The sequence below is a fragment of the Emydura macquarii genome, unplaced genomic scaffold, assembly GCF_026122565.2.
Source record: "Emydura macquarii macquarii isolate MOO-44397 ecotype Brisbane River unplaced genomic scaffold, CSIRO-AGI_Emac_v2 contig_1790, whole genome shotgun sequence".
In the NCBI taxonomy this organism is placed as follows: Eukaryota; Metazoa; Chordata; order Testudines; family Chelidae; genus Emydura; species Emydura macquarii.
In genome coordinates, this window is record NW_027131927.1 from 6703404 (window position 1) to 6728498 (window position 25095).

At 54.5% G+C, this 25095-nt stretch overlaps 1 protein-coding gene across 1 annotated transcript in view; it reads left to right on the forward strand.

Moving 5' to 3' along the window:
• The window catches only part of NOVA2 (NOVA alternative splicing regulator 2), a 46488-nt gene that overhangs the window by 15382 nt on the left and 6011 nt on the right, over positions 1 to 25095 (forward strand). The window contains exon 3 of the mRNA XM_067556818.1: positions 14667 to 14833. Coding sequence (XP_067412919.1) covers positions 14667 to 14833 — 167 coding nt within the window. The remainder of the gene's footprint in view (positions 1 to 14666; positions 14834 to 25095) is intronic.

A 25095-nucleotide genomic window follows, 5' to 3' on the forward strand; every position in this document is an offset into this window, starting at 1 on the left:
GACAGGGCTGGGAATTAACCATTGGAATGACTGACCCAGGGATGGAGGTGGATTTCCCATCACTGGGAGTCTTTACACTGAGGTTGGACATCTCTGCTGTAACTTGACTGTCAGATCTGGGCTGCATGCAGGAACGACTGGGGGGATTCTCTGGCCTGAGCAACGCAGGAGGCCGGATTGGTCCCTCTGGCCTTATCATCTCTGACTCTCTGACCATTCAGCAGCTTGCGGGCAGCCAGGCTTGCATCCCCGCCCAGGTGATGGAGGCCCCTGGCCTTCCCCATTCATCCCCCTGCCATGAACGGGGCTCCCTAGTGTGCTGAGCAGCGGGATCCTGGCTGGAGTGCAGCAGGGCACATGGGATCCCCATGTTTGTGTGTGTCAAGGGCCCCCACACACTATGGGGAGGAGACCTCAGAAATGGAGGGCGGAGAGAGTAGTGCAGATGGTGGGAACGATGGCTAGGGACACGGCTGCTGGGTGGGAGGACGGGTGGATGGACAGATGGACAGACGGATGGATGGGAGGGATCAAGGATGCTGAGAAACCCAGCAGTCAAACCTGGAAAATAAATTGCGGTTCACCCTTAAGCTCCGCCTCCAAACCATGCCCCGTCCACTCATGAGGCTGAAAGGAGAAGCTCCTTTGGCCCAGATCCCTCTGAAACCCTCCTCTGTCGCCTTCTTTGTGTGATTTGATCCAGGGTGAGACAGTAAATAGTGTTGGCACAGAAATGGCTGTCGCAAGGCTCCAGAGATAACACCTCCCTCAGGAGAATGGGAGAATTCAGCCCCCTCGGAGCAATTGGCTCAGGCTCTCTGCAGACTCAGGCAGTGTCACTGTGTCAGATACACCTGGCACAGCCCCCCTCTCCCCCAGTGACAGGCTTGGGCTGGCTGTGGACTCAGGCAGTGTCGCTGCGTCAGATAAACCCAGCACAGCCCCTCCCCGACAGCGACAGACTCAGGCTCTCTGCAGACTCAGGCAGCGTTGTTGTCTGTCACAGTTGTAACCCAACCTGACCCTGCTGGGCACCCGTCCAACACTCAGCCACAGCTCATGCATGGCCTTTGGTGCTGGAGCCCATGGCACTGGAGGGATGGGATCACATCTCCTGGGCTCACCCAGCCTTCCCCTTTGCCAAAGCCTTTGGGATCACTAGTTTCTTATCAGGGTGGCAGGGGGCTTCACCAGTGCTGTGCCCCTTGGCCTGGCGCAGTCCTGGGCCCAAGTCCTGCTGTGGGGCCCAGTCCGTGGCTGAGGTGAGGCAAGAATGCTGAAGGAGGTGCAAGGAAGTGGCAACAGGACCCCACCCCAGGACAAGGTGTGAGCAGCCCCCACCTTCCCTCTGGTGGGGGGTGGGGTTAACCCTGGGTCAGCCCCCCGTGAGATACAGGAGGCTGTTTGGACAAGGGGATGAGGGAGCTGGACCTCCCCTCCACCTGGACCAGCATAGGACCACAGCCCCACAGCCAGGCCATATTGGGGTCAACCCCCTTTGGGGGTAGTGGGCCACCTCCCCCATATCTGACGGGGGCCTGCCCAACTGCCTTGCCCCACTGCCCACTGAGTGGGGGCGGGCTAATTCCTCCAGACCTATGATTCCTGGATTCTCCTTCTGGCTTTGGGAGGGGAGTGGTGTCTAGTTGTTAGAGCAAGGTGAGCTGGGAAGCAGGACTCCTGGTTCCATTCCGGGGTCTGGAAAGGGGACTTCATCCTGCCCCTGGGGGGGGCTCTGCTGGGAAGCAATGACATTAAAAAGAGACTTAGGGGTTGTGGTGGTTAATCAGCTGAACATGAATAACCCGTGTGACGCTGTGAGCAAAAGGGCTAACGCCATCCTGGGATGCATCCATAGGGGATCTCGAGGACGAGCAGAGAGGTTATTTTCCCTCTGGATTTGGTGCTGGCATGACCGGTGCTGGGATCCTGGGTCCAGGAGGATGTTGATAAATTGCCGAGAAGAGCCAGGAGAATGATCAATGGGTTAGAAAACCTGCCTTAGAGACACCAGGAGCTCAGTCTATTTAGCTTAACAAAGAGAAGGTGAAGGGGTGACCCATCTATCTGTACGGACATGGGGAACAAATATTTAATAACGGGCTCTTCAGTCTAGTAAAGGTCTAACACTGTCCAATGGCTGGGAGTTGAAGCTGGACAAATTCAGACTGGAAATAAGGCGTCAGTTTTTAATAGTGAGTATGATTAACCCTGGGAACTATTGACCGAGGGTCGTGGTGGATTCTCCAGCACTGGAAGCGTTTAAATCCAGATTGGATCTGTGCTAAAGATTTGCTCTAGTTCAAACAGGCATTGTTTCAGGGCAGCTCTCTGGCCTGTGGTATCCAGGAGGTCAGACTAGATGATCATGGCGGTCCCTTCTGGCCTTGTAATCTATAAATCTGCGAAGGGAGTGGTGTATAGTAGTTAGAGTGGGGTGGGAGGAGGGAGCCAAGACTCCTAGCTTTCTGTTCCCTGCTTTGGGAGGGGAGGGGGATGTAGTGGTTTCAGCAGCGCTGTGGGGAGCCAGGACTCCTGGGTTCTGTTCCGAGTTCTGGGAGAGGAGTGGGGTGTACTGCTTTCAGTGGGGGGCCAGGACGCCTAGGTTCTGTTCTGCAGCACTTAATCACAGCCCCTTTGCATGCACTGTGCCAGCCCTGATAGGTTTCATTTTCAGGTCAAGCAGGAAAGATTAGAGGGCGGTGCTGGGTGGCGGGCAGGGGGGCCGACAGCCGCGGCCCAGCCATAATCTGTGCCCTGATTGCGGGGCGTACAAAGCCAGACCGTTCTGGCTAATCCGCTTTTCTCTGCATTTCCCGCTCTTCACTGGGGGATTATTGGGTGGCAAATCCCCTGGAAAGCTGCTGCTGGGGGTGGGGGGCATGTTGCCAAGGGGCTGGGGAGGGCAGGGACCAGCTTTTCACTTGATAACTGTCCTGGGAGAAAAGGGGTTGGTCCAATCCCTCAGGAAAGGGAGAGGCAACATCCTCTGCCACTATGATGTGGAGGGAGGGGGAGTCTGGGGTCTGGGGCCCCAGGGTTTCCTAACCGTGAAGGCATGAAGGGCTTGATCAGGACTGCATAGAGAAGGCTGAGGCTCCTGGGACTGTGGGATGGCATCCTAGTGGTGAGAGGAGGGAGCGGGGGGCCTGGGACTCAGGACATCTGGGTTCTCTTCTCCGTTCTGGGAGCGGAGTGGGGTCTACTCATGAGAGCTGCCCGGGAGAAGCTGGGAGCTAGGACGCCTGGGTTCTCTCCCCAGTTCTGGGAGGGGAATGAGATCTAGCAGTTAGTGCTGCAGGGAATAGGGCTGTCTCCTCTCAGGTACAAAAATACCATGACATCCTGGGTGGTCTGAGCCTTGACACCTGGCCAGCTGGCTGCGTGCACTGAATAGCACAGCTAGTTCAACAAAGTGATGAGACCAGGAAAAGCTGGACAGGTGACAACCCTGACTGGGAGCCAGGGCTCCTGGGTTCTAGCCCTAGCTGTGGGAGGTGCATGGGGTCTAATGGTTAGAGTGGGAGCTGGGTCCCAGGACTCCTGGGTTTGATTCCCTATCAGTTAGCAATGGCTTCTTGCGAGTCACATCCAACAATTAAGCCTCGAGAACTGATCTCAAGAGATGGGACTTTTAACTGAATGAAGCCTGGTCCCCGATCTCGCACTAGAACTCTCCAATGCCAGGATTTCAGCAGAGGCTGAAAAAAACTCCTGACGTTTGAGAGTTTTTAGTTGAAAGTTGCTGTCAGCCCCGGGCTGCGGGCTCCCCAGATTGCTCAGCTTGCACCAGCACATCCTTCTCATTCCCCGGGATTTTCCTTCCTGCTCTGGGCATTGCTGTTGCTTCTGACCAGGAGCAAGGCAAAGCTAAGAATCCATCATCTTCCTTTGCACTCCCCAGTCCTGTGTGAGGGCTTCCTGCTGGGCAGCAGCTGGATATGAGGCAATCGTAGGGCACAAAAGGCATGGGGCATTCATTGACTTTGTGGGGGGGGGGGAAGGGTGGTAAAGTTTGTGCAGCTCCATGCGTGATGTTCCTCATCAGTGAGCGAGTCTGTGATGTTCTGTGTGGGGCTGCCCCCACCTCCCCCAAACAGTAGCAGGGGACCATATAGGGGAGACTAGTGACTTTCACACCGCTGCAAAATGTCCTGCACAGAGCTGCACAGACGTTGGAAGCTAGGGAAGAGGTGACTGCAATGCCTGCCTGCAGGCCCTGCTCCATAATGGCTCGCAGGTGAGAGAGCTCCTGCAGTGGGACCAGAATCCTTGTCCTCGTCCTTGCCACAGAGACGCAAGAGCCGCCAGCTCCGTACTAGTCACACCTGCGCCAGAAGGCGGCAGGGGGGATCAGAAATCAGAAGGTGACCTGAAAAATCAGGGGGTTAATCTTTTATAAGGATCTCATGAATTTTGAACTATTGGGATTGGCGCTGGTTACCACTATTGGTGGTACTGCACATCCTCGCCCGTTTCTTCACTGGGGTCATTGGCTGAACGCCCGGCCTGGCCTGCCCAGGATGCCTGCAGGGGGGGAAGGGCACTTCCAGGCCACTCAAAGGCTCACAGAGGGGGTGGCCATGTCCCCCTGCCTGCTCCCAGCTGTGGGGGGAGAGATCCCATAACCCCCTGGCAGGGGCTGGTGGGACTGATCCCAGGGGCCTGGAGATAGAGGAGAGAGCAACATGGACACCACAGCAGCTCTCTGCAGTCTGCAGGGCCCTGGGCGCCCCCCACCCTTGTGGCAGCTGCAGGGCTGCGGGAGGAAGCAGGAAGCTGGGCAGGGCTGAGCCAGGCTGAGAGGGAAACAGCTTCAATGGCAGGAAACGCTCCCCTTGATAAGTCAGGCCAGAGCTGCACAGGCTGGTCCTTCCCCCCTCCCCAGCTCTGTCCTGGGACTCCCTGCCCCAGCCCCCTGGCTCTGTCCTGGGACAAATGCCCAAACCTTCCCCCACTGATAGTCCTGTTGCACTGGCACAGCCCCCACACACACCTGCTTGTGCCCTGCTTACATTCCCAGAATCGAGTTTCAGCCTGTGGAAATGCCACGTCCCCTCGGACGCCTGCCCTCTGCCTCCCCAGCCCTTGTGCCCTGGCCCCCACACGCCTTCGTGGTCCCATGTGCTCCTGCTCCCTTGTGCAACCAGCGCTGTCATCCACCGCTGCCCGGGAACTCTCCGCTATGCTTCGCCCCCGCCCCGATCACAACCCCCTCCTGCTGGGGTAACCCCAGCTCGGCTGGGGGAGAGGGGAGCGTCTGCTACCAAGAAGGCAACAAACAGCCCCCTAGGATAGAACAAAGATTCCCAGAAGCAGCTCCCCAGCCCCATGCGGCTGCCTGTGAGCTCTGTCCCAGCCCCTGGCCAGGGGCCAGCAGTCCCCACACCCTTTCCTATTTATCTAGCGTTGATTAGGCCTTGGCTGGGACAAGCTCTATTGTTTTCAGGGAAGCCAGTGGGGCTTTGTCTCAGTCAGGGGAAGCCTGATCCTGGGGTGAGCCGAGCACTGAGGTGGGGGTGGGGACAGCGGGGGAGTGTGGTCTTCCCAAACCCCTGCCCGATGGACAGACTGTGGGATGGATGCTCCCAGCAGCTCATAAAGCCTTCCTCAGCCCCTTGAGCACCACAATGGCCCCCCTCCCTCATATGAGGCAGGGGAAGAGGTCATGACTGCAGCCACCTCTGGGATGGGACACAGCAGCTCTTTAACAACCTACAGCAACATTTTGCTTTAGAATAGGAAGTGAGAAGAGATACAATCTCCAGATGAAAGTGAAAATAGAACCCAGGAATCCTGACTCCTAGCTCTAAATGCTCCCATCAATACGTATGTAAGAAAAGCCATACTGGGTCAGACCAGTGGTCCATCTAGCCTGGTATCCTGCCGCTGACAGTGGTCAGAGCCAGGTGCTTCAGAGGGAATGAACAGAACAGGGCAATTATCGAGTGATCCATCCTCTGTCGTCCAGTCCCAGCTTTCAGCAGTCAGAGGTTTAGGGATGCCCGGGGAGTGGGGCTGCATCCCTGCCCATCCTGGCTAATAGCCATTGATGGACCTGTCCTCCAGGACCTCATTTAATTCTTTTTTGAGCCCAGTTATAGTTTTGGCCTTCACAACATCCCCAGGTAACAAGTTCCACAGGTTGATTGTGTAGTAGGTGAAAGAGTACTTCCTTTTGTTTGGTGTAAAACTGCTGCCTATTACTTTCTTTGCGCAACCTTGGTTCTTGTGTTATATGAAGTGGTAAATAACACTTCCTTCTTCACTTTCTCCACACCAGTCAGGATTTTATAGACCTCTATCATATCCCCCTTTAGTCATCTCTTTTCCAAGATGAACAGTCCCAGTCTTTCTAATCTCTCCTCACATGGAAACTGTTCATCCCCTTAATCATTTTTGTTGCCCTTCTCTGAACCTTTTCCAATTCTAATATATCTTTATTGAACTGGAGTGACCAGAACTGCATGCAGTATGCAAGGTGTGGGTGTGCCATGGATTTATCTAGTGGCATTATGATATTTATTGTCTTGTTATCTATCTCTTTCCTAATGGTTCCTAACATTGTTAGTTTTTTTGATTGCCACTGCACATTGAGTGGATGTTTTCAGAGAATTATCCACAATGGCTCCAAGCTCTCTTTCTTGATTGGTAACAGCTAATTTAGAACCCATCCTTTGTATGTATATTTGGGATTATATTTCCAAAGTGCATTACTTAGCACTTATCAATGTTGAATTTCATCAGCCATTTTGTTGCCCAGTCACCCAGTTTTGTGAGATCCCTTAAGTAAGTCTTCACAGTCAGCTTTGGACTTACCTAATTTGAAGAATTTAATACTGTCTGCAAGCTTTGCCACTTCATTGTTTACCACCCTTTCCAAATCATTTATGAATATGTTGAACAGCACTGGGCCCAGTACAGATCTTGGGTGGACTCCGCTGTTTACCTCTCTCCACTATGAAAATTGACCATTTATTCCTACCCTTTGTTTCCTGCCTTTTAACCAATTACTGATCCAGGAGAGGATCCTTCCCTCTTATACCATGATTGCTTACTTTGCTTAAGAGCCTTTGATGTGGGACCTTGTCAAAGGCTTTCTGAAATTCTAAGTACACTATAACCACTGGATCACCCTTGTTCACATTTGTTGACCCCATCAAAAGAATTCTAATAGATTGGTGAGGCATGTTTTCCCTTTACAAAATCTGTGTTGACTCTTCCCCAACATATTGTGTTCATCTGTGAGTCTGATAATTCTGTTCTTTACTAGAGTTTCAACAAATTTGCCTGGTATTGAAGTTAGGCTTACCTGGCCTGTAACTGCTGGGATTGGCTCTGGAGCCTTTTTAAAACATCAGCATTACATTAGTATCCCTCCAGTCATCTGATTCAGAGGCTGATTTAAGCCATAGGTTACATACCTGGGTTAGTAATTCTGTAATTTCATATCTGAGTTCCTTCATAACTCTGGGTAGATACCATCTGGACTTATTACTTTTTAATTTATCAGTTTGTTCCAAAACTTCCTCTACTGACACCTCAGTCTGGGACAGTTCCTCAGACTTGTCACCTAAAAGAATGGCTCAGGTGTGGGAATCTCCCTCACATCCTCCGCAGTGAAGACTGATGCAAAGAATTCATTTTGTTTCTCTGCAAACACCTTGTCTTCCTTGAGTGCCTCTTTAGCAACTCAGTCATCCAGTGACCCCACAGACTGTTCGGCAGGCTTCCTGCATCTGATGTACTTTAAAAAATGTTGCTGTTAATTTGTGTATTTTTTGTTAGTTGCTCTTCAAATTCTCTTTTGGCCTGCCTAATTATACTTTTACATTTGACTTCCCACAGTTTATGCTCCTCTCTATTTTACTCAGTAGGATTTGACTTCCAGTTTTGAACGGATGCCCTTTTGCCTCTAACTGCCTCTTTTATTCTGCTGTTTAGCCATGGTGATGTTAGTCCTACTGTTGGGTTTTTTTAAAATGTGGGCTACATCTTTCGTTTGAGCCTCTATTATGGTGTTTTAAAATAGTTTCCATGCAGTTTGCAGGCATTTCTCTCTTGTGACTGTTTGTTTTAATTTCCGTTTAACTAGCTTCCTTATTTTGGTCCAGTTCCCCCTTTTGAAGTTAAATGCTGCTATGGTGGCTTTCTTTAATATTTACCCCTCTACAAAGGTGTTAAATTTAATTACATTAGGGTCACTACTACCAAGTGGTTCAGTTATGTTCACCTCTTGGACCAGATCTTGTGTGCCACTTAGAACTAAATCAAGAATTGCCTCTTCCCTTGTGGGTTTCAGAACTAGCTGCTTCAAGAAGCAGTCATTAATAATGTATAGAAATTTTATTTCTGCATCCCATTCTGAGATGACATGTACCCAATCCCTATGGGGATAGTTGAAATCCTCCATTATTATTGGGGTTTCTGTTTTTGTAGTCTGTCTGATCTCCCTGAACATTTCACAGTCATCGTCACCGTCCTGGTCAGGTGGTTGATAATATATTCCTACTGCTATATTCTTATTATTCAAGCATGGCCTTTCTATCTATGGAGATTTGATTGTTCAGTTTGGTTCACATACGGTTTTTACTGTGTTTGACTCTATGCTTTCTTTCACATTAAGTGCTCCTCCCCCACCTGCATGACCTACTCTGTCATTCCTATATATTTTGTACCCTGGCATTACTGTGTCCCACTGATTATCATTGTTCCACCAAGTTTCTATGATGCCTATTATAGCAATATCCTCATTTAATGCCAGGTACTCTAGTTCACCATCTTAGTATTTAAATTTCTTGCATTTGTATATAAGCATTAATAACATTTGTCAGTATTTAGTTGTCTGCCTTCCTGTGTAATTGAATGGGGCTCTTTTTCATTTGACCGTTTCTCTACAGTTCCTGCCTATACTTTACCAGCTTCTACCCTCTCCTCTTTACTAGGCTAGAGTATCCCCTTTAGTAAATCCTCCCCTAAGGGAAGTCTCTATCCAAACTTTGTTCTCCTCTGTACCTGTTGGCCTTCCCCCAGCCCTTAGTTTAAAAACTCCTCTACGACCTTTCTAATTGTACATGCCAGCAATCTGGTTCTGTTTGGTTTAGGTCAGGGATGGGGAACCTTTTTTCTGCCAAGGGCCATTTGAATATTTATAACATCATTCGCGGGCCATACAAAATTATCAACTTAAAAATTAGCCTGATGGTGGTACGCGGAAGACAGCTGAGTGTCCGCCGCCAAATTCCCACCGGCCGCTGCCGCTGTGAAACCGCGCCGCCACCGAATTCCCCCCCACCGCCGAAAAGGGGCAAATGGCGGCAGGGTTTCGGCGGCAGGCACTGCCCCCTCCACGGAACCCCGCCACCGCCGTGAAACTGCGCCGCAGCCGAATTCCCACCTGCGGTTGCCTTGCCAGGGCCAGACCAAATGATTTCGCGGGCCTTAAACGGCCCGCGGGCCGGACGTTCCCCACCCCTGGTTTAGGTGGAGCCCATTCTTCCTGTATAAACGCCTCCTTTCCCAAAAGGTTCCTCAGTTTCTAATAAACCTAAATCCCTCCTCCTTGCACCATCATCTTATCCATGCATTGAGACCCTGTAGTACTGCCTGTCTAACTGGCCCTGCACATGGAACTGGAAGCATTTCGGAGAACGCTACTATGGAGGTCCTGGACTTCAACCTCTTACCTAGCAGCCTAAATTTGGCCTCCAGGATCTCTCTCCTACCATTCCCCATGTCATTGGTACCTACATGTACCATGACCACTGGCTCCTCTCCAGTACTGCACACAAGTCTGTTGAGATGTCTCATGAGATCTGAAATCTTCATACCCAGCTGGCAAATCAACATGCGGTTCTCCTGATTATCACAAACTCATCTGTCGATATTTCTAATAGTTGAATCCCCCATTACTATTACCTGGCTCCTCTTAATAACTGGGGTCCCCCAGGTCCAGTTCTGCAGAAAAGGACCTGTGGGTTACAGTGGACAAGAAGCTGGATATGAGTCAACAGTGTGCCCTTATTGCCAAGAAGGCTAATGGAATATTGGGCTGCATTAGTAGGAGCATTGCCAGCAGATCGAGGGAAGTGATTATTCCCCTCTATTCGGCACTGGTGAGGCCATATTTGGAGTATAGTGTCCAGTTTTGGGCCCCCCACTACAGAAAGAATGTGGACAAATTGGAAAGAGTTCAGCGGAGGGCAACGAAAATGATTAAGTGGCCGGAGCACATGGACTTCAGAAAAGCAGACTTTGACTCCCTCAGGGAGCTGATGGGCAGGATCTCCAGGAGGCTAATATGAGGGGGGAATGGATTCCAAGAAAGCTGGCTGCATTTTAAAGAAACCTTATTGAGGGTGTAGGAACAAACCAGCCTGATGTTCAGAAAGAATAGCAAATATGGCAGGCGACCAGCATGGCTTAACAAAGAAATCTTCAGTGAGCTTAAACACAAAAAGGAAGCTTACAAGAAGTGGAAGCTTGGACAGATGACTACGGAGGAGTATAAAGATACTGCTCAAGCATGCAGGAGTGAAATCAGGAAGGCCAAAGCACAATTGGAGTTGCAGCTAGCAAGAGATGTGAAGGGTAACAAGAAGTGTTTCTACAGGTATGTTAGTAACAGACTTGGGACCGACTAGCTAGGCAGCAGTTTGACAGAAAAGGACTGGGGGTTACAGTGGACAAGAAGCTGGTTATGAGTAAACTGTGTGCCCTTATTGCCAAGAAGGCTAATGGCATATTGGGCCACATTAGTAGGAGCATTGCCAGCAGATCGATGAACTTGTGAGGCCACATCTGGAGTATTGTGTCCAGTTTTGGGCCCCCCACTACAGGAAGGTTGTGAACAAATTGGAGAGAGTGCAGCGGAGGGCAACAAAAATGTTTTGAGGGCTGAAGCACGTGACTTATGAGGAAAGGCTGAGGGAACTAGGCTTGTTTAGTCTGCAGAAGAGAAGAGAGGGGAGATTTGATAGCAGCCTTTAACTACTTGAAGGGGGTTCCAGGGAGGATGGAGCTAGGCTGTTCTCAGTGGTTGCAGATGACAGAACAAGGAGCAATGGTCTCAAGTTGCAGTGGGGGAGGTTGAGGCTGGATATTAGGAAAAACTTTTTCCCTAGGAGGGTGGTGAAGCACTGGAATGGGTTACCTAGGGAGATGGTGGAATCTCCATCCTTAGAGGTTTTTAATTTGTGGTTTGACAAAGCCCTGGCTGAGATGATTTAGTTGGAGTTGGTCCTGCTTTGAGCATGAGGTTGGACTAGATGACCTCTTGAGGTCCCTTCCAGTCCTCATCTTCCATGATTCCCTTGCCCTGGAGGGGTCCCCTCAGTGCGAGAGGATACCATGACATCATCTGGAAGGAGAGTTCCCACAATGGGATCATTTCCTTCTACTCTGGCTTGATGTTCTCTTTCCCCGAGACTTTCATCCTCCCCAACATCACAGAGACTGTCAGACTGGGGTGAGACCCGCTCCACTGTGTCCCTGAAAGTCTCTACCTACCTCTCTGTCTCCCTTAGCGCTTCCGGTTCAGCCACGTTGGTCTCCAGAACCTGTATTTGGTTTTTGAGAGCCATGAGCTGTTTGCCCCGACCCCTATCTCCTCCCAGCACTGGGGAGAGAACCAGGAGTCCTGGCTCGCCTGCTCTAACCACTAGAGATGTGGGTTGACTCTGGCAGTTTGTGCGTTGGTGGAGGTGAAGAACTGTCGCGGTGTGTGGTGTTGGTGCTTTGAGGAGGGCAGTGGGCAGTGCTAGTGGCGGCTGGTGGTCTGTGCTCTGGTGCTTGGGGTGGATTGCAGGGCGGGGTGTGGTGTGGCAAAGGAGGGTTTGTGGTGCTCTGGGCTGTGATGCCATAGGCTTTGGTGTTGATGGTGTATTGAGCATGGGCTGTGGTTTGGCGAGCGTGGATTGTGTTTGGTGAGAGTGGGCCATGGTGCTGTGGGTGTGGGCTGCGGCATTGGTGAGCAGCAAGGGTGGGCCATGATGCCGTGGACCCTGAGCTGTGGTTGGTGAGGGTAGGTGTGGGCCATGGTGTTGGTGGGTGGTGAGGGTGGGCTGTGGTGCCATGGGCTGTGGTTGGTGAGGGTGGGTGTGGGCCGTGGGCCATGGTTGGTGAGGGTGAGCTGTGGTGCCATGGGCCGTGGCTGATCTCAGGCCTCCGGATTCCATGTGGGGCTAGTGGGACGGAAGTATGGGACTGAGCCTCATGCTGTGCCCTTCCATGCTAGGATCCTTGAGCCCTCATAGCCCCTGCCGCCAGGCCTCGGGGGGAGGGGCTCTCCTTGCTGCACTGGGCCCTTGCCATGGGGCAGCTGGAGTCCCCCTGCCAGCTCTCCCCCTCCCCTTCCCGCCTAGGGCCCCTTGTCCCAGCCGGGCGGTGGGCAGCTCATTGCCGGGGACAAAGGGTCCCTCATCGCCCAGGTAACCAGCGGATGGCACATAAGGGGGGTGCTGGTTGCCATGGCAACAGGCCTTTGAGCCCTCAGCTCCATCATGGCTGCTGGAGGGAGGGGGTTTGAAAACACTGCAGGTTGCCATGGTAACCCGGCTGGCCTGCATGGCTGAGGCAGCAGCTGAGGGGGATTGGAGGGACCACTGGGGGGGAGGGGCCATAGGAGGGGCAGAGGGATGTACGGGAAGGAAGGATACAGGGAGGGAGAAGGGGGAGCTGGTGAGGGGAATATGGGGAGAGGAGGGGGATGTGGGGAAGGGGAGCTGGAGATGGGGAATGAGGATATGTGGAGGGGAAGGAGATGTGGGAAGAGGAGACATGGGGGGAAGGGAGATATGGAGGGAGGTGGGAAGGAAAAAGACCAAAAGATTCCTCTCCCTCTTCTCCCCTCCCCCACACACTGCAATTCCCCTCCTCCTTCTCCCCTCCCCCACATGCTGCAGTTCCCCCATGCAGCCCAGCAACTTCTCTGGGCCACTGGGGGATCGGAGGTGTCATACCCGGGGTGGAGGCTCTGGACTTCTCTGTCTCCATGACGGACACCCCGGGGCTCAACAGATGGGGACAGGTCAGCATCCCTCCACCCCGAGGGCAGCACCTCCCAGCCCCATGGCCAGGATCAGCATCCCAGATGGGGAAACCAAGGCACTGGGTAGGACAGGGGCTGGCCTGGGGGAGGCCCAGCAACCATGGCCTTCCCCAGCATGTGGCACTAGGGTGCCACCCTGCCCTGCTCTGACACCAGCTGGGGTAGGGTGACCAGACAGTGAGTGTGAAAAACCGAGATGGGGTGTGGAGTAATAGGCACTCTTATGACAAAGCCCCGAATATCAGGACTGTGACCCCTAGCTGGGGGCATTTGCCCCACAGATCCATACCTCACATACCTGGGAATGAAACTCCCTGCCATGGGGAAGCCTCTGCAGGGGTTGAACCCAGAACCCCCATCCCCAAACCCCTCAACCCTGAGTTAAAAGGGGCACTCCAGGGTCTCTTCCCAGCTCGGGGAGCAGAGGGGGATCTACTGGTTAGAACAAGGGGGGATGGCAGTCTCAGGATTCCTGGGTTCAATCCCCAGCCCTGCCACAGACTCAGTGTGTAACCTTGGGGAGGGCAAGTCTCAACCCTCCTCTATTTTCCCATCAGCCGATAACCCCACAGAGAGATCACAGGGTGGAGGTCAAAGGTCTGCGTTGGAGGGAGATGGAGGGTGCTAAGAGCTCCCTTCCCTATCCTGTCCCATGGTTGAGGTCCTGGGGGGAGCAATGAGGGTGTGGGGCCCTCGTTGGCAGCTCTGCCAGCTAGGCAGCAGCTAGCAGGGCATGGCTGGAGCATGCTGGAGCTGGGGCATCAGGTTGAGAGCCCACTGGAGGCATTGGGGGCAGGAGTGGATGGGACATAGGCAACCGTTGGGCAATGGGCAGCCAAGGCATTGGTGGCTGGTCAACAGCTTCAGTGGGAGGGATCCCCAGGTGTAAATACAGCCACGCTGGTACACTCACTCTTCACTTGTACACACATTCTCCCGTTGCACACTCACTGCCTGCTTGCACACTTGTTCCTTTGCTATCAAACCCTGTGGGGGGTTTTCGCCTTTCTCTGCAGCATGGGGCACGGGTCACTTGCTGGTAGATTCTTTGTACCTTGACGTCTTTAAACCATGATTTGAGGACTTCAGTAACTCAGTCATAGGTTCGGGGTCTGCTACAGGAGTAGGTGTACAGGGTGAGGCCCTATGGCCTGTGTTGTGCAGGAGGTCAGACTAGATGATCGTAATGGTCCCTTCTGAGTCTATGAGTAAGTTGTTCTCTTGCACACTCACTTCCCACTCACACATTCATTCCTCTGCTATCAATTCCTCCCGACTTGCACACTCACCTTCCTCTTGCACACTCATTCCTTTGGCATCAGCTCCCTTGAACATACAGTCCCCATTTGCACACTTCCCTTTTGGTGTCAGTTGTTCCCTCTTGCACACTCATCCTCCTCTTGCATAATCCACCCTGTGGTATCAGTTGTTCTGTTGCACACACACTCCCCATTTGCACACCCATTTCTTTGGTATCAACTGTGCTCATCTTGTACACGTACTCCCCTTTTGTATGGTCCCTCCCTGTGAGCTCACATCAGCCCATCCCTCTCAGGTTTGGCACTTATTTGTGCCTGGCATCCTGGGTGCTAACCTGTCCATGCTCTCCTCTCCCCAGGCACCACGGAGCGGGTGTGCCTCGTGCAGGGCACGGCCGAGGCCCTCAACGCCGTCCACAACTTCATCGCCGAGAAGGTGCGTGAGATCCCCCAGTCTGTGGTGAAGCCAGAATCCGTCAACATCCTGCAGCCGCAAACCACCATGAACCCAGACCGTGCCAAGCAGGTGAGATCCGGGGCAGGATGGACCCTCCCACAGGGAGCAGCCAGGCCTCTGCTTAGGTGGCTGGACTCAGACAGACCCTGTGGTTGTCCTGAGCTCTGCAGCTCCTAGCCTGCACTGCCTGGTGTCGTCACATAGGGGCTCTCTGCAGCATGCACTGCCCTCAGCAGCCAGGGCAGGGGCAGTATACATCCTCTTGCACACCCACTGTAATTAGCTACGGTTCAGCTAATTAATCAGCTGATTAGCAGCAGCGCAGGCCTTGGGGTCTCTGTAGTGTGGGGCTAGGGCTAGGGGGTTAGTGCAGAGATTGCTGGGGCTCAAGGGAGTTTCACAGTCCGTCCCCAACCACCACCACTTGGGTTCTGAGTTCAGATCCTGCATCCAGTCACACATGATGTGAATTGGTTGGGTCTCTTTTTTTAGTGGGTGCTGCATGCTGGGATAGCCAGGGACCGTGGATTGGGATTGAGGGGCACCAGCAGAGCTGGGGGAAAGGAGGAGCCCAGGGCCAGGATTGTGGGTCAGGATCAAGTCTAGGGGTCTGGTCTAGCCTCCCTGTTGGTCACAAAGGCCTAATTATAGATTCTTCCTAAACCCCTCCCCCTCCCTCAGGTCTATGCGCATATGTGACACCATCCAGCACAGCAGCGTGAGGATGTGTTACATCCAGATTGGGGCACATGTGGGGTCCCCTCATGACAGCACTTGTCATTCCCAAAAAGAAAATGCACAGCAGTGATGTCATGTCTCATTTGGCATTATAGAATCATAGACTCGTAGGATCGGCAGAGACCTCGCAAGGTCATCTAGGCCAGACCCCTGCACTCACGGCTGGACCAGGCATTATCTAGACCATCCCTGACAGGGTTTTGTCTCACCTGCTCTTAAAAATCTCCGGTGACAGAGATTCCACAACCTCCTGAGGCAATTTGTTCCAGTGCTTACCTAACTACCCTGACCGTTAGGAACCTAAACTGCTCTGGTTGCAATTTAAGCTTGTCCTAGCCTCAGAGGTTAATTAGAGCAATTTTTCTCCCTCCTCCTTGTAATAACCTTTTATGTACTTCAAACCTGTTATCATATCCCCTCTCAGTCTTCTCTTCTCCAGACTAAACAAACCCAGTTCTTTCAAACTTCCCTTATAGCTCATGTTTTCTAGACCTTTAATCATTTTGTTGCAACTTTCTCCAATTTGTCCACATCTTTCCTCAAATATGGCATCCAGAACTGGACACAATACTCCAGTTGAGGCCCAATCAGCACAGAGCAAAGCTGAAGAATTACTTCTCGTGTCTTGCTTACAACACTCGTGCTCATGCACCCCAGAATGATGTTTGCTTTTTTTGCAACAGCGTTACACTGTTAATTCATATTTAGCTTGTGATCCACTCTGACCCCCAGAACCCTTTCTGCAGAACTCCTTTCTAGGGAGTCATTTCCCATTTTGTATGCATGCAACTGATTGTTACCTCCTAAGTGGAGTACTTTCCATTTGTCCTTATTGAATTTCATCCTATTTATTTCAGACCATTTCTCCAGATCATTTTGAATTTTAATTCTATCCTCCAAAGCACTTGTAACCCCTCCAAGCTTGGTATTGTCCCCAAACTGTATAAGTGTACTTTCCATGTCCCTATCTAAATCATTGATGAAGATATTGAACATAACCAGACCCAGAACTGATCCCTGCGGGATCCCACTTGATATGCCCTTCCAGCCTGACTGTGAACCACTGATAACCACTCTCTGGGAACCGTTTTCCAACCAGTTTTGCACGTACTTTATAGTAGCTCCATCTAGGTTGCATTTCCCTAGTTTGTTTCTGAGAAGATCATGGCAGACAGTATCAAAAACCTTACTAAAGTCAAAATATACCACATCTACCGCCTTCCCCCATCCACAAGGCTTGTTAGCAGGATTGTTTGACCTGATTTTTTTTTGATAAATCCAAGCTGACTGTTCCATATCACCTTAGTATCATACACAAGCTCGTACTGTCCATCCTTCATAGGGCCCGGGAGGGAACATCCCCTCAGTCCGTTCCCCCTGGGGAAGTGTGTTGTCCGCTTCAGGCCATTTCCCCATGGGCGGGGGAATCATTCCCTCCAGGCCATTCCCCCCAAAGTGCAATAGCTATTCTGGTCTGTTTCCCCATATACACAAGCCCAGCCATCGAGGTCAATAGGACTATAGCAAGATGGGAATTCTAGGGATTAGGACCAGGAGCTGGGGGCCAGGACTCCTGGGTTCTAACCCTCATGGGTGGCACGTGACTCCTGCCTTTGGGGAGGCTGGATATGGGGGGCACTGGTGCCTGGACTGTGACCCCTCCCCCTGCTCTGTCCCCGCTTGGCCTCCTCCCCCTGATGCCCTGCCCATGGACCACCCCAACTCTGCCCCAGGCCTGGCTCTCACTTGGCCCCTCCCCTGAGACCCCCCACCTGCTGCTCGTTTCTCTTCACCCCAACCCCTGAGGTCCGCCCCACGTGCCACTTTCACCTCTTCGCCCCTCTCCCGAGGTTCCCCTCACCTGTCACTTGCACCTTTTCACCCATCCCCTGAGGTCCCCCACTGCCAGGGTGAAGAGGTGGGCAGGGAGGGGCCTAGGGGGAGGAGGTAAGCAGGAGCACTCTCCTGAGTTGGAGCATGGGCGGCGCAGACACTGGAGGCGGAGCAGGGGTGGAGTGTGGGCGGGGCAGAGACTGGAGGTGGAGCAGCGGTGCTGCGTGGGGGGGGGGCAGAGACTAGCTGTGGAGCAGGTGGAGAGGGGGCGGGGCATAGACTGGAGGTGGAGCAGGGGTGGAGCGTGGGCAGGGCAGAGACTGGAGGCAGAGCAGGGTGCAGTGTGGGCAGGGCAGAGACTGGAGGCGGAGCAGAGGTGCAGCATGAGCGGGGCAGAGACTGGAGGTGGAACAGGGGTGGAGCGTGGGCGGGGCAGAGACTGGAGGCGAAGCAGGGGTAGAGCGTGGGCGGGGCAGAGACTGGAGGCGGAGCAGGGGTGGAGCGTGGGCAGGGCAGAGACTGGAGGCGGAGCAGGGGTGGAGCGTGGGCGGGGCAGAGACTGGAGGCGGAGCAGGGGTGGAGCGTGGGCGGGGCAGAGACTGGAGGCGGAGCAGGGGTGGAGCGTGGGCGGGGCAGAGACTGGAGACGGAGCAGGGGTGGAGCGTGGGCGGGGCAGAGACTGGAGGCGGAGCAGGGGTGGAGCGTGGGCGGGGCAGAGACTGGAGGCGGAGCAGGGGTGGAGCGTGGGCGGGGCAGAGGCTGGAGGCGGAGTAGGGGTGTCCAGCAGCAGCTTGTTGGGGAAGCTCCTGGTTTAGACTCCTCAAGCCTCTCATACCCACCACCCGCGCTAATCCTGACTCTTGGCTTAACGCCCCTACCCCTCCCGAAGGGAAAGGGATTGGCAGCCCTCCATGTCCTTGCTCCCCATAGCTCTCTGCAGGCAGCCAGGCCCCCTTCTCCCCATTCCATCCCCTCCCCATGCCTCTTTGCCCTCCTCTCTCACACCTGCAGCCTGTTGTCCCTCCTGTCTGCAGTAACAGGCTGAGGACTAAGCCTGGTCACAACCTACGCCCCGCACAGCACAGGGAGGGAGTTGTGGTGGCTCTGGGTCTGCACGCCCCTGTACAGGCCTTGTTGCCTAAAGGCAGCAGCACTCGCTCGACCTTCCCGATTGTGTTGCCGACACAGGGCAGGTCTGGGAATAAATCCGAAACCTCCCCCTTGCACAGCACACTCCTGCTCCCCGCCCCACAGCGCCCCCCACTGGGTAGGCTGGGGTAGCCGGGAGCTCCCTTCACCACCAGCGCCCTGCCCCGTGCCCCAAAGCGCCCCCTGCTGGGAGAGGCTGGGGGTGGAATAGCCGGGAGCTCCCTCCACAGCCAGCGCCCCTGGGTTCTAGTCCCAGCTGGGACTTAGCAAAGCTGGCGCCTTGGGGCACCTCCTGCTCCCCTCATGGAGCCCAGCCCGGAGGGATCAGTGAGGGGGGCAGTGGGAAGCTCTGGAAAGTCCCTGGACTCCATCAGGAGGAAGGAGGAAATGAGTGTTCAGAAGTTCTGAGAGGGAGTGGGGTCTAGTGGTTAGAGCAGGGAGCGGAAAGCCAGTACTCCTGGGTTCTATTTTCTGTGCCTTGGCTTCCAACTCAGCTGCCTGGCAGCAGAGGCCAGCCTGTGCCCAGATCAGGGGCTGGACCTGGTGGGGGGAGGGTGCCTTGCCGGGGCAGCGGGAGGTGGAACTGAGGCCAGGGCTCCAGCTTGTGGGAGGAGGCTGTTACCAGGGCATAGCCAGGATGTGGTGGCAGCTGGGAATGTGGAAGGAGGGTTGGGGTCTAAACCAGGAGCCAGGGGGTGCCCAGGAGTTGGTCTGGCCTAGGAGAGCAGCTCCCACCCCCGCAGGGTCCCCTTGCCATGGGGTGGGGGAGGCTCTGTGATGTGTCAGGCTTGTCTCCATTGTGCTGAGAGAGGGAGGGCTCTGGAGGGGGAGACGAGCTGGCAGCGATGAGGTCAGGGGTGGGGGGGCGCCACGGGCTCCGTCTTGGCTGATGGTCCTGAGCAGAGATTGTCTGGGTGCGGGCGATCGACACTCCAGCCATTCACCTTCGCCTCCCCTCCTGCCTGTCCCTCTCTGCCCCCTTCTCACTCTCCCCTCCTGCCCCGCGGAGGCTCTGTCACACCCAAACTGCCCCATGAGCCCCCAGAGGTTCTCGAGCTGGGTCCAGGGACACCCCATTCCCCCAGGGCAGGGGCCGGCTCCCATTGCATATGATCTCACAGCCCTGCACAAACATTCACAGACTGAGCCACACGCCCCAGTGAAGTGCGGAAATGGAGTCACAGGACAGGGCAGGGACTTGACCATGTTCACACAGCCAGGGAGTTGCAGAGCTGGGACCAGCACCCAGGCATTCTGGCTCCCAGCCCTCCTGTTCCCTCCTAGAGACTCCTATTCCCCCGCCCCCTGTGTAATCACTGGACACCACTCCCCTCCCATGCAGAAAAGGGAGCTGGGGGGCAGTTCCCCCCCAGCCAAAGGGGGGACAGATGGGGGTTCTGTTGTCTGCTGGTTGAGTTGCCATGTCAGCACAGAGGTGAGCTTGGAGGCTGGCATCATGGCACTGAGATCTGCCGGGGGGAGTGAATACTGTCAGGTTGCATGTGGGGGGGCTGCACAGGGGGACCCCCAGCTACACAGCCCCCATTACCCAGAGAGGGGAGGAGGCTGAGTCACTGCTAGGAAAGGAGCCCCCCTCCCCGCCAGTCACCCGTTCCAAACAGCACAACCCTGCCCTGACCCACTAACCCAGCATGAGGATCTTCCCGACCCGCAGCCCCCTGCTATCCCAGCTCTGGGCTCTCCTCCCTCCAGCTCTGCCGGCGTCCCTCTGTCCTGACCCGCAGCCCCCTGCTATCCCAGCCCTGGGCTCTCCACCCCTGGCTCTGCTGAAGACCCTGGTGTGGTGGGGAAGCCCAGGGCTGGGATAGCAACGGGCTACGGGTAAGGGCTGAGGGGCACTGCCAGAGCCAAGCTGCAGCTCTCTCCTGAGGGTTAATCTGGCCCAATGTCAGGGCCGGGGCCTGCCTTGGAGCTTGTTATACAAGAGATTTTCTCAGCTAAGTCTCTGTGGTGTTTTCCTTTGCTCCTGGGCTGCAGTTATATAATGGGGTGGGGAGGCTGCAGAGCCCTATTGTCTGCCTCCTAGACCCAGGCCGTGTCTATGCAGGTGACCTGATGGAGATCCTCCAGCCTCGGATAGTGCCCCTGGCCCTTCTGTTCCCTGATGCCCTCTTACATCAGGCTGTACCTAGGCCTGGATGTGCTGAGTGCTGAGTTTCCCGGGCCATTGGTGTTCTGGGTGCTGAGGGTGCCTAGGGCTGGGTGTACCAAACTCTGGGTGCATAGAAGGATGGTATGGGGGTGCTGGGTATACCAAGCTCTAGGTGTGTCAGATGCTGGGTGTACGGAGCTCTGAGTGTGCCTAGGACAGAGAATGCTTAGCTCTGGCTGTGCCACGTGCTGGATGTGCTGATTGCTGGATGTGCCTAGCACTGGGTATGTCTAGGGCTGGATGTGCCAAACTCTGGGTGTGCTGAGCTCTGGGTGTGCCGAGGGCTCGGTGTGCCAAACTCTGTGTACTGGGTGCGCCGAGCTCTAGGTTTGCTGAGCTCTGGTTGTGCTGGGTGTACCAAGCTCTGTGTGTGCCGGACGCTGGGTGTACTGAGCTTTGGGTGTGCCAGGTTCTGGGTGTGCTGGGTGCTGGGTGTACCGAGCTCTATGTGTGCTGGGAGCTTGGTGTCCTGAGCTATGGTTTGCCTAGGGCTGGGTGTACTGAGCTCTGGATGTGCTGAGCTCTAGGTGTGATGGGTGCTGGGCATAGCGAATTCTGAGGGTGCCTGGTGATGGGTGTACTGAGCACTGGGTGTGCTGAGTTCTGGGTGTACCAAGCCCTGAGGGTGTGGGGTGCTGGGTGTACTGAGCTCTTGCTGTGACAGGTGCTGGGTGTACCAAGCTCTGTGTGCACCAGGTGCTCGGTGTGCTGAGTTCTGGGGGAACTGGGTGCTGGCTGAACTGAGCTCTGGAAGTGCCAGGTGCTGGGTATACCAAGCTCTCGTTTTGCCTTGGGCTGGAGGTACTGAGCTTTGCGTGTACTGAGCTCTGGGTGTGCTGAGGTCTGGGGCACCAAGTGCTGGGTGTACTGAGCTCTGAGTGTTCCTCAGTCTGGGTGTACCGATCTACTGATGTGCCTAGGAAAGGTCGTACTGAGCTGGGGTGTGCAAGGTGCTTGGTGTATTGAGCTCTTTGTGTACTGGGTGCTGGGTGTAGCAAGCTCTGGGGGTGCTGGTTGTGCTGAGCAATTGGTGTGCTGGGTTCTGGGAGTACTGAGCTCTGGGTATGATGGGTGCTCGGTGTACTGAGCTCTGGGTGTGCCTTGGGCTGATTGTACTGAGCTCTTCATGTGCCAGTGCTCGGTGTACCAAGCCCTGGGTGTGACGAGTTCTGGGTATACCAAGCTTTGGGTTTTCCTACGGCTGGATGTACCAAGCTCTGCATATGCTGAGCTCTTGGTGTGCCAGGTGCTGGGTGTACCAAGCTCTGGGTGTGCCGGGTGTTGGGTGTATTGAGCTGTGCATAGGGCTTAGTGTATCAAGCGCTGCATGTGCTGGGCATGATGGACTTTCTGGCTTTTCCAGGTGCTGGGAGTGCTGAGCTCCAGATGTGCTGGGTGCTGGGTATACTAAGATCTGAGATTGCCTAAGACTGGGTGTACCAAGCTTTGCGTGTGCTGAGCTCTGGGTGTGATGGGTGCTGGGTGAGCCAGATGCTGGGTATAGTGAGATCTGTGTGTGCTGATCTCTGGGTGTGCTGGGTGCTGCGTGTGCCAATCTCTGGGTGTGCTGAGTGCTGAGTGTGCCGATCTCTGGGTGTGCCGGGTGTTGGGTGTGCCAGATGTTGGGTATACTGATCTCTGCTTGTGCCAGGTGCTGGGTGTACCGAGCTCTGGGTGTGCTTAGTGTTAGGTGTACTGAGCTCTTCATGTGCTGAGCTCTGGGTCTGCCAGGTGCTGGTTTTGCTGAGCTCTGGGTCTGCCAGGTGCTGGGTGTGCTGAGCTCTGGGTCTGCTGGGTGCTCTATGTACTGAGCTCTGTGATTGCCTAGGCCTGGGTTTACCGAGCTCTGTGTGTGCCAGGTGCTTGATGAACCGAACTCTTAGTGTACTGGGTGCTGGGTGTACGGAGCTCTGGGGGTGCTAGTTGTACCAATTTCTGGGTTGGCTGAGCTCTTGGGGTGCTGAGCTCTGGATCTGCCGGTTGCTGGGTGTACTGAGCTCTGGGTGTGCTGACTGCTGGGTTTACCAAGCTGTGTGTGTGCTGAGGTTCTGGGTGTGCTCATCTCTGGATGTGCTGGGTTCTGAATGTACCAATCTCTGGGACTGACAGGTGCCGGGCGTGCTGACCTCTGGGTATGGCAGGTGCTCGGTGTACCGTGCTCTGTGTGTGCCGGGTGCTGGGTGTATCGAGCTCTGGGTGTGTGTAAGGCTTGGTGTACCGAGCTCTGTGTCTGTTGAGCGTTCAATGTACTGAGCTTTCGGTGTGCTGGGTGCTGGTTTTACCGAGCTCTGTGTATGACACATGCCAGGTGTACCGAGCTCTGGATGTGTGTATAGATGGGTCTACCGAGCTCTGGGTGTGCCCGATGCTGGGTGCACCAAGCTTTGGGGGTGCTGTGTGCAGAGTGTGCAGAGCTCTGGGTGTGACGAGCGTTGGGTGTACCAAGCTCTATGTGTGCCTAAGGCCGCGTGTTCTGATCTCTATGCGTGCTGGGGGCTTGGTGTACCAAACTCTTTGTATACTAGATGCTGGGTGTACCTAGCTCTGGGCGTACTGGGGGTGCCTAGCTCTGGATGTGCTGAGCTCTGGGTGTGCTGGGTGCTGGGAGAACCGAGCTTTGGGTGTGCTGGGTGCTGTCTGTACAGAGCTCTGCGTGTGCTGAGCTCTGAATGTGCCAGGTTCTGGGTGTGCTGGGCTGTATGTGCAGGGTGCTGGTTGTGCTGGGTATGCTCATCTCTGGGTTTGCCTAGTGCTGGGTGTAACAAGCTCTGGGTGTGCTGAGCTCTAGATGTGACGCATAGTGGTGTAGCAGTTTCTGGGAGTGCTGGATGCTGTGTGTACTGAGCAATGGGTGTGCTGGTTTCTGGGTGTACAGAACTCTGGGTTTGGTGGGCGCTGGGTGAGCTGACCTCCGGCTGTGATAAGTGTTCAGTGTACCGAGCTCTGCGTGTGCCATGTGCTTGGTGTACCGATCTATGGGTAAGCTGAAATCTGGGTGCTCCAGGTGCTGGGTGTATCGAGCTCTGGGTGTGCCGGGTGCTGGGTGTGCTGGGTGTGCTGGGTGTACTGAGCTCTGGGCCGGCCTAGTGCTGGTTGTACCATGCTCTGGGTGTGCCTACGGCTAGGTGTACCGAGCTCTGTGTGTGCTGGGGGCTTGGTGTACTGAATTCTTTATGTTCTGGGTGTGCTCATCTCTGGGTATATTGGGTGCTGAGTGTTCCAAGGTCTGGGTTTGCTGAACTGAGGATGCTGGGTGCTTGGTGTACCGAAGTTTGGGTGTGCCACGTCCTGGGTGTATTGATCTCTGGGTATGCATACGGTTGGGTGTACCAAGCTCTGGATGTGTGGTTGCTCTGTATACCAAGCTCTTCATGTGCTAGGTGTTCTGGGTGTGCTGGGTACTAAGTGTATCAAGCTCCAGGTGTGCCAAATGCTGGGTGCACCGAGCTTTGGGGCTGCTAGGTGTGGTGAGCTCTGGGTGTGATGAGTGCTGTGTATTCTGAGCTCTGGGTGTGACAAGTGCTGGGTGTACTGAGCTCTGTGTCTGCTGGATATTCAGTGTACAGAACTTTAGGTGTGCTGGGTGCTGGTAGTACCGAGTTCTGGGTATGACGGATAATGGGTGTACCAACTCTGGGTATGCGTATGGCTGGGTGTATAGAGCTCTTGGTGTGAAGGTGTACTGAGCTCTTTGTGTGCTGAGTGCTGGATATACCAAGCTCAGGTTGTTCCAGATGCTGCGTTCACTGAGCTTTGGGAGTACTGGGGACAGTGTGTACAGATCTGTGTGTGTGCTGGGTGCTGTGTGTGCCGAGCTCTGGGTGTGACAGATGCTGGGTGTACCGAGCTCTATGTGTGCCGGTGGCTCAGTGTACCGAAATCTTTGTATACTGGGTGCTGGGCGGACCTAGCTCTGAGGATGCTGGGTGTGCCAAGCTCTGTGTGTGCTGGGTTCTGTGTGTGCCGAACTCTGGTTGTGACGGGTGCTGAATGTACCGAGCTCTGTGTGTGCCTAAGTCTGGGTGTGCTGACCTCTGGGTGTGTCCCATGTTGGGTGTACCAAGTTCTTGGTTTGCTGATGTCTGGTTGTGCTGGTTGCTGGGTGTACCAAGCTCTGGTTGTGCTGGGTACTGGGTCTGCTGAGCTCTGGGTTTGCTGGTCTCTGGGTGTGCTGCGGTGGATATGCCAGTATCTGGGTATGCTGGGTGCTATATGTTCCGAGGTCTGGGTGTGCCAGATGCTGGGTGTGCTGACCTTGGGTGTCTTGGGTTTTGCCTGTATTGAGATCTGGGTGTGCCTAGGCCTGGGTGTACTGAGCTCTGTATGTGCCAAGCGACTGGAGTACCGAGCTCTGGGGGTTCTGGGAGCAGGGCGTGCTAAACTCTGGGTTTGCCAGGTGCTGGGTGTGCTGAGCTCAGTGTGTGCTGTATGCTGGGTG